Raw genomic sequence first — 14,192 nt, forward strand, 5'->3', positions numbered from 1 at the left:
ACTAGTCCATTATATATATATATATATATATATATATATATATATATATATATATATATATATGCCACATCCTCTTTGTTGATTTATCTGTTTAGGGATACTTAGTACTTATGTTGCTTCCATATCTTGGGCATTGTAAATAGTGGTGTTGTGAACATTGGGGTGCATGTATCTTTTTGAATTAGTGTTTTCATTTTCCAATATATTCCCAGGAATAGAATTATTGGATTATATGGTAGTTCTATTTTTTTGCTTTTTGAGGAAGCTCCGTACGGTTTTCCATAGTGGCTGCACCAATTTACATTCCCAGCGACAGGGTACCAGGGAGCCCTTTTCTCTACATCCTTGCCAGCATTTGTTATTTGTAAATTTTTAATGATGGCCATTCTGACAGGCGTGAGGTGATATCTCATTGTGGTTTTGATTTGCATATCTCTGATGATTAGAGATGCTGAGCATCTTTTCATCTGCATGTTGACCATCTGTATATCTTCATTGGAAACGTGTCTATTCAGATTTTATGCCCGTTTTTAATTGTACTATTTGTATTTTGATATTGAGTTTTATGAGCTTTTATATATTTTGGATATTATCTAAATTTTTTCTCCCATTTAGTAGGTTGTCTTCTCATTTTGTTGATGGCTTCTTTTGCTGTACAAAATTTTTAAGTTTACTTAAGTCCCATTTAAAAAATTTTGCTTTTGTTTCTTTTGCCTTAGGAGACAAACCTCAAAAAATATTGGCACTATTTATGTCAAAGAGTGTTCTGCCTATGTTTTCCTCTAGAAGTTTTATAGTTTGGGGTCTTACATTTAGATCTTTAATCCATTGTGAGTCTATTTTTTGGCATGGTTTAAGAAAACTGGTTTCCACTATTTGAAATTCTCTGCCCATTTCCTCTTCTATTGAATCTTCAATTCTCAAAATTCAAACCATCCTAAAGGATGATCTTAGGTCATTCCTTCCTTCTTAGAAGAAGTCTTTCCCAATTTTCTAGTAAACCTGAGTTGCTTCTTATTTAAAATAATAACAAGACTTTATGGTTTCTTGAGCACTAACCAGTGTCAAACATATGAAAGAGTTATTTTGGGATAGTTTTATTTCGCTCTATGGGTGGCAGAAACCGTTCATTAAATCTGGATTCCTAGCAATACTTGGTCTGGGGTTAAACATATATTTTTTAAAGGTCGTTGATAGAGTACAGGAGATCTGGCTTCCAGGTCTATGCTCTTACTGTGATTCAGCATCATCTCTTATCACCTCCTTGGGTACCAAGTGAAAAATGGGTACAAAGGAAGGATAAACTCATCATCTCTTAGGTCATCTTCAAGTTATGACATTCCATCTGTTGTTCTTTCTATGAGTGAATTCTGTCCCTTAATTTCCTCAGACCCCGCTTCATATCTTTGTTCCTCAGGCTGTAGATGAAAGGGTTCAACATGGGTGTCACTATTGTGTACATAACTGTGGCTACCCGGTCCTTCACCACTGAGTACATGGACAGGGGCCTAAAATAGACATAGATGATACTCCCATAGAACAAAACCACCACAGTGAGGTGGGAGCCACAGGTAGAGAAGGCCTTCCACCTCCCAGCTGCAGAGGGGATTTTGAGCACAGTGATGATGATTCTCAGGTAGGAGAAGAGAATACACAGGAAAGGGGTGGCAATGACAGCCAGGGTCTCGGTCATGACCACAATCTGGTTGGAGAAAGTGTCCGAGCAGGACAGCTTAAGCACAGGCTGAGTATCACAAAAGAAGTGCTTGATGACATGGGAGGCACAGAAAGACAGGCGGGACATGAGAAGCACATACAGCATGGAGTGCAGGTGAGAGATGGTGCAGGAACCCAGCAGCAGGAGAAGGCAACGTCGTGGGCTCATGACCACGTCATAGTGTAAGGGGTTGCAGATGGCCACCAGCCGATCTATGGCCATCGAGGCCAGCAGGTAGCTGTCAGTGTTGCCCAAGGCCATGAAGAAGTACATCTGGACCAGGCAGCCCACATAGGAGATAGACTTTGTCTCTGAGAGTAAGCTCACCAGCATCTTGGGCACAATGACTGTCGTGAAGCAGATATCCATGAAGGACAGGTTGCTGAGAAAAAAGTACATAGGGGTGTGGAGCCGGGAGTCCGAGTGGATGGCCAGGATGATGAGTCCATTCCCCACCAGGGTGACCAGGTACATGACGAGGAAGACAGCAAAGAGGGGTTTCTGCAGCTGGGGGTTGGAAGAGAGGCCCAGGAGGGTAAAGCCAGAGTTGCTGCTGCTGTAATTCTTGGTCTCCATGTCCTTGACCTCCTAGTAAGGGTTTGGAAGAGCTGTGGGAGAGAATGAAGGGAAATTCAGGGCCTTTTCCCCTAATCTCCAGCCTATATCAAAAAGAAGCCCACTGCCATTGATTAGGATTTTAAAGAATATTTACTTCAAGAATCTGCAGAGATTAAGGGTTAAAATCCAACAAGGGGAAAGTGAAATAATTCCAAGCTGCTTCCTAAATGAGAAACCGAAGTTTTCCCATGTGTTCTTAGGAACTTCTCGGCCTAATTTGTCTGAGTTCTTCTCAATTCTCTCTCTCTTTTTTAAATTAATTAATTAATTAATTAATTAAATTGGCTGCGTTGGGTCTTTTTTGCTGTGCCTGGGCTTTCTTTTAGTTGCAATGAGTGGGGGCTACTCTTTGTTGTGGTGTGCAGGCTCTTCATTGCTGTGGCTTCTCTTGTTGTGGAGCATGGGCTCTAGGCGCATGGGCTTCAGTAGTTACAGCACATGGGCTCAATAGTTGTGGCGCAAAGGCTTAGTTGCTCCACGGCATGTGGGATCTTTCTGGAGCAGGGATCGAACCCATGTCCCCTGCATTGGCAGGTGGATTCTTAACCACTGTGACACCTAGGAAGCCCCCTCAATTCTCTTTTGAAAGATTCTTCTTAGGTTATTTCTTGATCAACTCTCTAGAACCACCCTCCCCCACTCTTATTGTCCTAGGGGAAGAGGCTGCTGGTCCCACCTTGAATCAGGATGCTTTCATACAAGGGGACCCATGAATGAGTTCTTCTCATCAGGATCCTCTCCTACTCATATGTCCAGAGGTGGAGGTGGTGGTCGTGGGGACAGGACAATAGTGATCATTGGATTTAATCAGTGCTCCTCAGTATCCACAGAGCTCAGATGAGACTTCCTCAAGTCTTCAGAGCAAAATGTGCTTAATGTTGGTTTATGAATTTCTGTTTGGCTGACATGTTCTGGATATTCAGATTCTAGGTTTTTGGTTCAGGGATGCCACCCCACATAGTTATACTATCAGGAATGGATTATGTTACTAAGATTAATCCTTTCAATATATTGAATTTTCTGATTAAGAACCTGTAAAGTTCTTGTTCTAAACATTCAAATATCACAGGAAATTAAAACGTTGGATGTAAGGGCCCCATCCTCACCAATGTCATGGAAAAGACAAGCCAAGAATGGTCTCTGTCACCACTCTTAAGCTACACTGTTCAGATGATAGTCTGACCCAGTGAAAAAGCAAAATGAAACAAAGCATAAACATTAGAAAAGTTGACATTATTATTATTTTTAAGTGATTTGATTGTATATCTAAAAAATATAAGACAAATTTGAAAAATCTGAAAAATTTGGAATCCTGTGAGGCTTCAGCAAATTGACCAAACATAAGATAAATATACAAATATTAATGTTCTTCCTGTAGTAAAAATATGTAATGGAACAAAATGTTACAGTTGACAATGGCAAGAAAGTCTGGGACTTCCCTGGTGGTCCAGTGGTTAAGACTGTGCTCCCAATGCAGGGGTCTGGGTTTGATCCCTGGTCAGGGAACTAGATCCCATGTGCCACAACTAAGAGCCCGTCCTCCGCAACTAAAGAGATCCCACATGCCACAATGAAGATCCTGCACGCAGCAACGAAGATCCCACATGTTGCAACTAAGACCCAGTGCAGCCAAATTAAAAAAAAAAAAAACAGAAAGACTGAAAAATATTTAGGATATACCTGAATACCTGAGCGGGGGCAAAAAGGAAATGCTGAAGAGCTACCTGAAGAAACTCTAAGAGAACAATATAATAGGGTGATCTGAGTAAATAGAATAAATTTTAGGAATATTTCTAAACATGGAGGATTCAGTATTTTAAAGTGTCAATTCTTAGATTCCACATATAAGGTTTATCATACAATATTTGTCTTTCTCTGTCTGACTTCCATTTAGCGAAATGCCCTCAGGTTCTATTCATGTTGTAAATGGCAGGGTTTCCTTTTTTCTAATAGCTGAATCTAAAAAGGACAAACTCATAGAAACAAAGAGTGTTATGGTGGTTGCGAGGTGCTGGGAGGTGGGGGAAACGGGGAGATGTCAGTCAAAAGATACAGACTGACAATCACAAGAAGAGTAAGTTCGGGGATCTAATGTACAGCATGGTGACTAAAATTAACAATAAAGTATTATATACGTGAAATGTGCTGAGGGAATACACTTACTTATTTCTTATTTATTTTATTGAGATATAGTTGACATGTAACTATGTAAGTTTAAGGGGTACAATGTGTTGATTTGATACATTTATATGTTGCGATATGATTAACAACACAGCATTAGCTAACACCTCTATCACATCACATAATTATTTCTTTTTTTGTGGTAACAATTAAGATCTAGTCTTGAAACATGTTTGAGGTTTATAATTCAGTATTGCTGTGTATAATCACTACGCTATGCATTAGATCTCCAAAACTTGCTTATCTATTGGTTGCAAGTTTATACCCTTAAATAGCTTCCCCATTACTTCAGCCCGCAAGCCCTGGTTACCACCATTCTATTTAAGTGTATAGATCTTAGATGTCTGACCACAAAAAATAAAAATGGTAATTATGTGAGGTGATGGATATGTTAATTAACCCTACTGTTTGTCCTTTTGAAATATATGTGTATGAAATCATCATGTCGCATACCTTAAACTTACACCATGTTATATGTAAGTTATATCTCAATAAAATGAAAACAGGTCAACTCTTCTCAAATCAATACAATTCAATTCACCAATAATAACACCCCAGGGGAATTTTGAACGGGATTTGAGAAGGCCGTTCTAAAATTCATCTAGAGGAGTAAATAGTCAAGGAAAGAGAACATTGAGAAATGGAATAATGACAGGTGACTCTTCCAACCACAAACATAGCACATAATAATGAAAAGCAATAAAGTAATGGTACACACAATAAAACAAATCAGTGGTTCAACAAGAAGAATTTTGTAGACCTGTATTTATATATGTTTACAGTTATAGATCTATATGGAACTTCATATTTAATAAAGACTTATTTCATAGCAATGGAGAAAGGATGGACTATTAAAAACATGATACTTATGACATTTGGCTCAACATTTGGAAAAAGTAAGGCTAGGTTTCTGTCTAGTCCAACACAGAAATAAAACCAATATGTACATGCAGTTTATTGTACGTCACTTATATCTCAATAAAAGTTCTTAAAAAAACCCAATATGAATGAACAACTTAAAAGTAAAAACTAAACCATAAAATAATTAGCTACAAATAAAGGAGCATATTTTTATGGTCTCAGAATGAGGATGCCAGCCTAAGGAAGAAATAAAATGTAGAGGCACAAATGACAACATACGGTACTCAAAAATGTGAACATTATCCCAAAAGAGAACATAAGGAAAGCTAAAACATAAATGCTGACTCAAAGAAAATATCTGCAACACATTTACCAAAAACAAAACAAAACAAAACAAAAAAACAAAACAAAACATATAAGGAGATGTTCAATCTCACTGGTAATCAGAAAATAGAAATTAGACTGAATTGCAATTTTTAACCATGAGATTGTGTAGTGTTGTGTAGCGGTTCAGAACAGGCTTCCCCAGAACAGGTCAGTTTAGCATGTAGATTAGTTTGAGCTGAAGGCAATCTAGACCTGGTGGCTCAAGAAAAACTGCTGCCCCTCCCTTTACCACCTAGAATTGAAATTCAAAAAGAATTAATACCAGAGACAAATTTTATCTACCTGGGCACATCTGTATGGCAGTGCAAACATCTAATTACTAATGTCTGCTCTTTTACTTGTTGTCCTGTGAACGACCCTCCTGTTCTTGAGAGCCCTAGGCTCCTCCCCCAGTCCTTACTTAGCTTAGGAGGCATGTAGACCTCACCGTACCTTTCTGTCTTTGAGCCTCCCATGTACATGGGGCCTCTGGCCCTGTCATGTATGTGGAGTTTCCGAACAACTAAAATTAAATTTGATTATCTCCCATTAACTTGTCTCATGTCGATTTGATTATTAGATCAGCTGAAAGAACTTTTGAAGAGGATAGAAAAATTCCCCAATATTGTAAATACATTTATCTTAACAAAAAGAACACCCTCACATACACTGATAGTGAGAGGGTAATCCGTAGAGACCTTCTGATAGATGTGTCCTGTTGAGGGGTCTACAGGGCCCTTTTCAGGATGGTCTTTCCCTCCTCACCTTTCTGAAATCTCTCTTTTCTGCCTAGTTTTCACTCCTATATCAGATTAAAGCTTTACCTAGCCCTTCCTAGGTGTTGAATTCTAGATGCCAAGGCAAGTGGACTTTTCAAATATGCCCATTGGAATCCTTTATGTGTAAAATTTTCTTCCCTCTTACTCAATATACTGATCCATCACAGGTGTGCAAAGTGGGACTTTTCAAAACCGGCGTTTAGTGTCCCCCACTGAGCTGGCCGTACATCACCCAGATGTCTCCACATTGAGATCCCCGCTTCATCACAATCCCTTCCCATGCACATTCTCGGTCATGGTCATATAATAGCTAGCGATTACAGAGTGCTTACACAAGCGAGACACTGGTCTGAGAAATTTACATACAGACATTTACTCTTTACAGCATCCCATTTTACAGATAATGAAAGTAAGGCAAAGGGAACTGAAGTGACTTACTGAAGACCACACAGCTGGGTGGTGGTGGAGTCTAGCTTCAGAGTGTGTGCTCTTAATTCCTGTATGGTCCTAACTTTTTTGTTCACTTGTTCCTCTGCTGACCCCATTTTGTGCCCTTTAAGGTAGAGGCCAGTGCTTTACACAGAGTACGTTCTCCAAAAATGTGTAATATGTGATTCAAAGCAGAGAGAGGGAAAAAATGCAGAGACACATTGTTTCTGGCATTTGAGATGAAGGAGAGAAGAAAGGATTAGGACAAGATCACAGGAAGATGTTAACCCCCAGTCTCTGTCCCCAAGACCCCTCAGCCCACCTACCTGTGGGCTCCACAGAGGAGACTCAGGGTCCTGATCAGGCCTGGGGTCGTACCAGCGGGTTGTGATCAGGCTCTGAATCTCTGCGGAAGGAGGCAGGTTGCTGTGAGCTCTGACTTCAGAACTGCACTGGTTCTTCTCTCCGCCTACAGTGGGAATTGCTGATAGAAGGGAGACCCAGGGGGATGTCCTCCCCCACAAGCCAGAGCCCTGGGGGAATCAGCCCTGCAGCCTTCCCGGGAGAGGAAGACATTCCTGAAGCCCTCACTGAGCTCTGTGCCCAGGAGACGGAGAACCTGGGCTCCAGAGATGTAGTCTCTACACCTGGGAAGGGAAGGAGGGCCATGGAGCTGCAGGGGTGGAGGTGTGTTCCTGAACATACATGCATATTATGTACATGTGTGTGCTCATACACTCTATGTGCTCTCTGTACACGCCTGTGCTCCTATGCATGTCAGCATGTTGTCTGGAAGGAGAGGTGATGGCCTCTGACATCCCTGAGGTTCTGTGTCTGCATGGATGACTGTATCTAGGTGCAGGTGTCGTGTTATTGGAAAGGGACTAAGGTACCAGCTCTGGAGCCAGACTGAATAGAATCAGATACTGGCTCTGCATCTTACACCCTATGTTAGATTCTGCAAGAGTTAACCTTTTTGAGCCTCATTTTCTATTGTTTTATGTTTGCAATTCTTAAACATTTTATTGCTTCGATATCTTAATCCAGATGACTCGTTTTTGAATTCCAGTTCCATAATTACTATGTGGGTGAATTTGGTCAAGTTATCTAACTTCACTAACCCACACTGTCCTCATGTATACATGACACAGCAATCATAACATTTAGATAGGTATTTTCTTTTCAATTTTCCCCTTTATATAGACTTTATCTTTTAGAGCAGTTATAGGTTCATAGAAAAATTCATCAGAAAGTAGAAACAGTTCCCCTCTATCCCTTGTCCTTATATACACAGAGTCTCCCCCATGATTATCCTTCATCATAGCGATGCATTTGTTATAATTGATTAACCTACATTGACACATCATCACCCAAAGTCCCTAGTTTACATTAGGCTTCATTCTTGGTGGTGTACCTTCTATGGGTTTTAATGAAAATATAATGACATATATCCATCATTATAGTATCGCAAAGAATATTTTCACTGCCTTAAAAATCCTGTGCTCTATCTATTCATTCTTTCCTTCCCCCAACCCCTGGCAACTACTGATCTTTTTACTGTCTCCATAGATTTGCATTCTCTGGAATGCAGTATTGGAATCATATAGAATGTAGCATTCTCAGGTTGGCTTCTTTCAGTTAGTATATGCATTGAAGGTTCTTCCATGAGTTTTCATGGCTTGGTAGCTCATTTCTTTTTATTGCTCAATAATATGCCATTGCCTGGATGTACCATGGTTTATTTCACCTACCTAAATATATCTTTCTATAAGTAGCTAGAGAGGATTTATAGCATATAAGGAATGCACAAAATTTATTTTGTTTCCTGATGCCCACTGAAAAAAATGCACAACCTGAGTGTTGAGAATTATATTTTATTCTGTTGATGAATCTGAGGATTTAAGCTCAGGACTCCATCTCTCAGGTAGCTCTGGGAGTCTGATCCGAAGAGGTACGGTGTGAGCCAGGACATACAGGAGTTTTTACAACAAAGACCAGGTCATCGGAACATCAAAAGATTACTGTTAATTTAAGAAAACCAGACACCTCAAGTTAATGAGTGTAACACTTTTCTGTGTATGGAAAAATGCAAAAGTCTGCGCTCACTGAAATTGATAGGGACAGAGTAAAGGGACAAAGTAGGTGGTTAAATAGTTAACCCCACTAAGGGGTTTTAAGTAAAGAAAAAAGTATGGGAGACCCCTGTAAGTTAATGATCACTCAAGAAAGCAGCTTTGCTTAACCATAAAACCAAGCAGGCTTGCTTAGCGACAAAGCCAGGCAACAGAAGCATGAGACATGTCCCAAAACAATAAAACAATGGTGGATTGGTGAATTTCAAGATTGTATTTTAAGAATCAGTTATCTTCATCCTCTCAACAAACAACAAACAAACAAACAAAGGTGGAATAAGACTCAGGCCCAGGGACTTAGTAAGTTAATGATTCCTAGGACGTGTTTCTTTTTGCATACTGGAAACAAAAGTATAAAGAAAGGGTGAAATTATACTGAAACCTGAGCTGATTTACCATATTTTAGTATATGTTACCTCCTTTTTGCTCATTTCCATTGTGCCACGACAGTCTGGGCGTGACCATGTAGGGAAAAGAAACCTCCCCTGTCTGATACAGAGGAGGAACTGAAGATGGAACCTTGACATCTACTTAAGAATGAGGAAGAAGGTGGTCTTCTCTCCTCCCAGTTTTCCTTTGATTATAAAACTGTAGCCCACTAACTTCTTAGGGCAGCCCCCTCTCACCCGCCCTCTGGTAAGCCTCACAAGCATCTGATTCTAAACAATCACTTCTTATCTATCACTTCGCCTCTTGCTGAATTCTTTCTACACTGAGACATAAAGAACCAGAGCTCCTTGGAGTCGCCTGAGACACATTTCTGTGGTTTCAAAATCATTTCTTTTGGCATCCCCCTCAGCTCTTCAGGGCCAGTATCCTGTGCTTTCTCATCCCGAGTCTCTCTGGGTGCATCCTTGAGGGCACCTGCGGTGACTGACTGCTTGATGAGGGCCTCTATTTTCCCATCCTGTTCTCCCTACTCTCAAGTTACACAGGGCTTTTCATTGCCTCTCAAGCACATTCCAATGTTTATTGCTTTTACCTGCTGACTGGTTTCCACTATTTGTTTTCTTTATTGACATATAGATGATTTCCTATTACATTAGTTTCAAGTGTACAACATAGTGATTCAATATGTTTATAGATTACACTCAGTTTAAAGTTATTACAAAATAATGGCTATAGTTCTCTGTGCTGTACAATATATTCTTGCTGCTTATTTATTTTATACATTGTAGTTTGTATCTCTTAATCCTCTACCCCTATCTTGCCCCTCCCCCTTTGCCTTACTCTCCTGGTAACCACTAAGTTGTTCTCTATATCTGTGAGTCTGTTTCTGTTTTGTTATATTCATTCATTTTATTTTCAGATTCCACGTATAAGTAATAACAGTGTATTTGTCTTTGTCTGCCTGGCTTATTTCACTACGCATAATACCCTATAGGTTCATCCACGTTGTTGCAAATGGCAGAATTTCATTCTTTTTTTAGGGCTGAGTCATATTCCATTGTATATATATAAACCACATCTTCTTTATCCATTCATTGGTTTAGGGATACTTAGGTTGCTTCCATATGTTGGCTATTGTAAATAATGGTTCTGTGAACATTGGGATGCACGTATCTTTTTTTTTGATTTAGTGCTTTTACCTTTCCAAGATATTCCCAGGAGTAGAATTACTGGAATATACGGTAGCTCTATTTTTAGTTTTTGAGGACACTCCATGCTGTTTTCCATAGTGGCTGCACCAATTTACATTCCCATCAACAGTGTACTAGAGGTCTCTTTTCTCTACATTCTTGCCAACAATTGTTATTTGTAAACTTTGGTGATCACCATTCTGACAGGTATAAGGTGATATCTCATTGCGGTTTTGATTTGCATATCTCTGATGAGTAGAACTGTTAAGCATCTTTTCATGTGCCTGATGGCCATTTGTATATCCTGTTTGGAAAAATGTCTATTCAGGTTTTATGCCCATTTTTTAATTGTACAGTAAATCCTCTACATACAAACCCTCAGGTTGTGAAATTTCAAAGGTGTGAACATGTGTTCACATGTCCAAACACATAAGTTAGTTCATGTGTCTGCCATTATATGTAAAAGTTGGATACCTAGGCTAACTTTGTTGGACTTACAAATACATTGGACTCTCAGAACAGAGAGTCTCAGTTCTGGAACAGAACTCATTCATATGAAGGTGACACTGTATTCTTTGTTTTTTGATATTGAGTTGTATGAGCTGTTTATATATTTTTGGATATTAACTAGATGTTTCTCCCATTTAGTAGTAAGTTGTGTTTTCATTTTGTTGATGGTTTCCTTTGCTGTGAAAAAATTTTTAAGTGTACTTAGTACCCATTTTTAAATTTTTGCCTTGTTTTTTTTTGCATTAGGAGACAAATCTCAAAAAAATATTGCTACGATTTATGTTATAGAGTGTCTGCCTATGTTTTCCTCTAGAAGTTTTATAGTTTCAGGTCTTACATTTAGGTCTTTAATCGATTTTGAGTCTATTTTTCTATATGCTTTGAGAAAATCGGTGTCCACTATTTGAAATATTGTGCCTATTTCCTTATGTATTGAACCGTCAATTCTCAAAATTCAAACTATCCTTAAGAACAATCTTAGGTCATTACTCCAAGAAGTATCTCCCAATTTTCTATCAAACCCGAGTTATTTCTTTTATTTATTTTTATTTTTATTTATTTATTTTTATTTTTATTTATTTATTTATTTATTTTTTGGGGCGGGTACACCAGGTTCAATCATCCATTTTTATACACATATCCCCATCTTCCCTCCCTTCCTTGACTCCCCCCTCCCCAAGTCCCCCCCACCCTCCCCGTCCCAGTCCTCAAAGGCACCTTCCATCCTCGAGTTGGACTCCCTTTGTTATACAACAACTTCCCACTGACTGTTTTACAGTTGGTAATATATATATGTCTGTGCTACTCTCTCGCTTCGTCTCAGTTTCCCCTTCACCCCCCGCCCCCTCCCATACCTCGAGTTCTCCAGTCCATTCTCTGTATCTGCGTCCTTGTTCTTGTCACTGAGTTCAACAGTACCATTTTTAGATTCCGTATATGTGAGTTAGCATACAATATTTGTCCTTCTCTTTCTGACTTACTTCACTCTGTATGACAGATTGTAGTTCTATCCACCTCATTACATATAGCTCCATCTCATTCCTTTTTATAGCTGAGTAATATTCCATTGTATATATATGCCACATCTTCTGTATCCATTCATTTGTTGATGGGCATTTAGGTTGCTTCCATATCCTGGCTATTGTAAATAGTGCTGCAATAAACATTATGGTACAAGTTTCTTTTGGGATTATGGTTTTCTTTGGGTATATGCCCAGTAGTGGGATTACTGGATCATATGGTAGTTCTATTTGTAGTTTTTTAAGGAACCTCCAAATTGTTTTCCATAGTGGCTGTACCAATTTACAGTCCCACCAACAGTGCAGGAGAGTTCCCTTTTCTCCACACCCTCTCCAACATTTGTGGTTTCCAGACTTTGTGATGATGGCCATTCTGACTGGTGTGAGGTGATACCTCATTGTGGCTTTGACTTGCATTTCTCTGATGATTAGTGATGTGGAGCATCTTTTCATGTGTTTGTTGGCCATCTGTATGTCTTCTTTGGAGAAATGTCTATTTAGGTCTTCTGCCCATTTGTGGATTGGGTTATTTGCTTTTTTGGTATTAAGCTTCATGAGCTGCTTGTATATTTTGGAGGTTAATCCTTTGTCCATTGTTTCATAGGCAATTATTTTTTCCCACTCTGAGGGTTGCCTTTTAGTCTTGTTTATGGTTTCTTTTGCTGTGCAAAAGCTTTTAAGTTTCATGAGGTCCCATTCATTTATTCTTGATTTGATTTCCATGATTCTAGGAGGTGGGTCAAAAAGGATGTTGCTTTGATGTATGTCATAGAGTGTTCTGCCTATGTTTTCCTCTAGGAGTTTGATAGTGTCTGGCCTTACATGTAGGTCTTTAATACATTTGGAGTTTACTTTTGTGTATGGTGTTAGGAAGTGTTCTAATTTCATTCTTTTGCATGTTGCTGCCCAGTTCTCCCAGCACCACTTATTGAAGAGGCTGTCTTTTGTCCATTGTATATTCGTGCCTCCTTTGTCAAAGATAAGGTGCCCATATGTGTTTGGGCTTACCTCTGAGTTCTCTATTCTATTCCATTGATCTTCCTTTCTATTTTTGTGCCAGTACCATACTGTCCTGATCACTATGGCCTTGTAGTATAGTTTGAAGTCAGGAAGCCTGATTCCACCAACTCCATTTTTCCTTCTCAAGATTGCTTTGGCTATTCGGGGTCTTTTGTGTTTCCATACAAATCATAAGATTTCTTGTTCTAGTTCTGTGAAAAATGCCATTGGTAATTTGATCGGGATTGCATTGAATCTGTAAATTGCTTTGGGTAGTACAGACATTTTCACGATGTTGATTCTTCCAATCCAGGAACATGGTATGTCCCTCCATCTGTTTGTGTCATCTTTGATTTCTTTCATCAATGTCTTAAAGTTTTCTGCATACAGATCTTTTGCCTCCTTAGGCAGGTTTATTCCTAGGTATTTTATTCTTTTGGTTGCAATGGTGAATGGGAGAGTTTCCTTCATTTCTCTTTCTGCTCTTCCGTTGTTAGTGTATAGGAATGCAAGAGATTTCTGTGCATTCATTTTGTATCCTGCTACTTTACTAAACTCATCAATGAGTGCTAGCAGTTTTCTGGTAGAGTCTTTCGGGTTTTCTATATATAATATCATGTCATCTGCAAAGAGTGACAATTTTACTTCTTCTTTTCCAATTTGGATTCCTTTGATTTCTTTTTCTTCTCTGATTGCTGTGGCTAAAACTTCCAAAACTATGTTGAATAACAGTGGTGAGAGTGGACACCCTTGTCTTGTTCCTGTTTTTAGGGGGAATTCTTCCAGTTTTTCCCCATTGAGAACGATGTTGGCTTTTGGTTTTGCATATATGGCTTTTATTATGTTGAGATAATTTCCTTCTATGCCCATTTTCTGGAGAGCTTTTATCATAAATGGATGTTGAACTTTGTCAAAAGCTTTTTCTGCATCTATTGAGATGATCATATGGTTTTTATCCTTCAATTTGTTGAGATGATGTATCACATTGATTGATTTGCATA

General features: G+C 39.1%; 1 protein-coding gene across 1 annotated transcript; it reads right to left on the reverse strand.

Moving 5' to 3' along the window:
* Positions 1-1,357: 1,357 nt before the first annotated feature.
* LOC130845816 (olfactory receptor 1L4-like) lies at positions 1,358-2,331 on the reverse strand. Its single transcript, XM_057723580.1, has one exon. The coding sequence runs from the start codon at positions 2,291-2,293 to the stop codon at positions 1,358-1,360; it is 936 nt and encodes a 311-aa protein (XP_057579563.1). The 5' UTR covers positions 2,294-2,331.
* Positions 2,332-14,192: the final 11,861 nt, after the last annotated feature.

The sequence above is a fragment of the Hippopotamus amphibius genome, chromosome 2 (assembly GCF_030028045.1).
Source record: "Hippopotamus amphibius kiboko isolate mHipAmp2 chromosome 2, mHipAmp2.hap2, whole genome shotgun sequence".
Classification (NCBI taxonomy): domain Eukaryota; kingdom Metazoa; phylum Chordata; class Mammalia; order Artiodactyla; family Hippopotamidae; genus Hippopotamus; species Hippopotamus amphibius.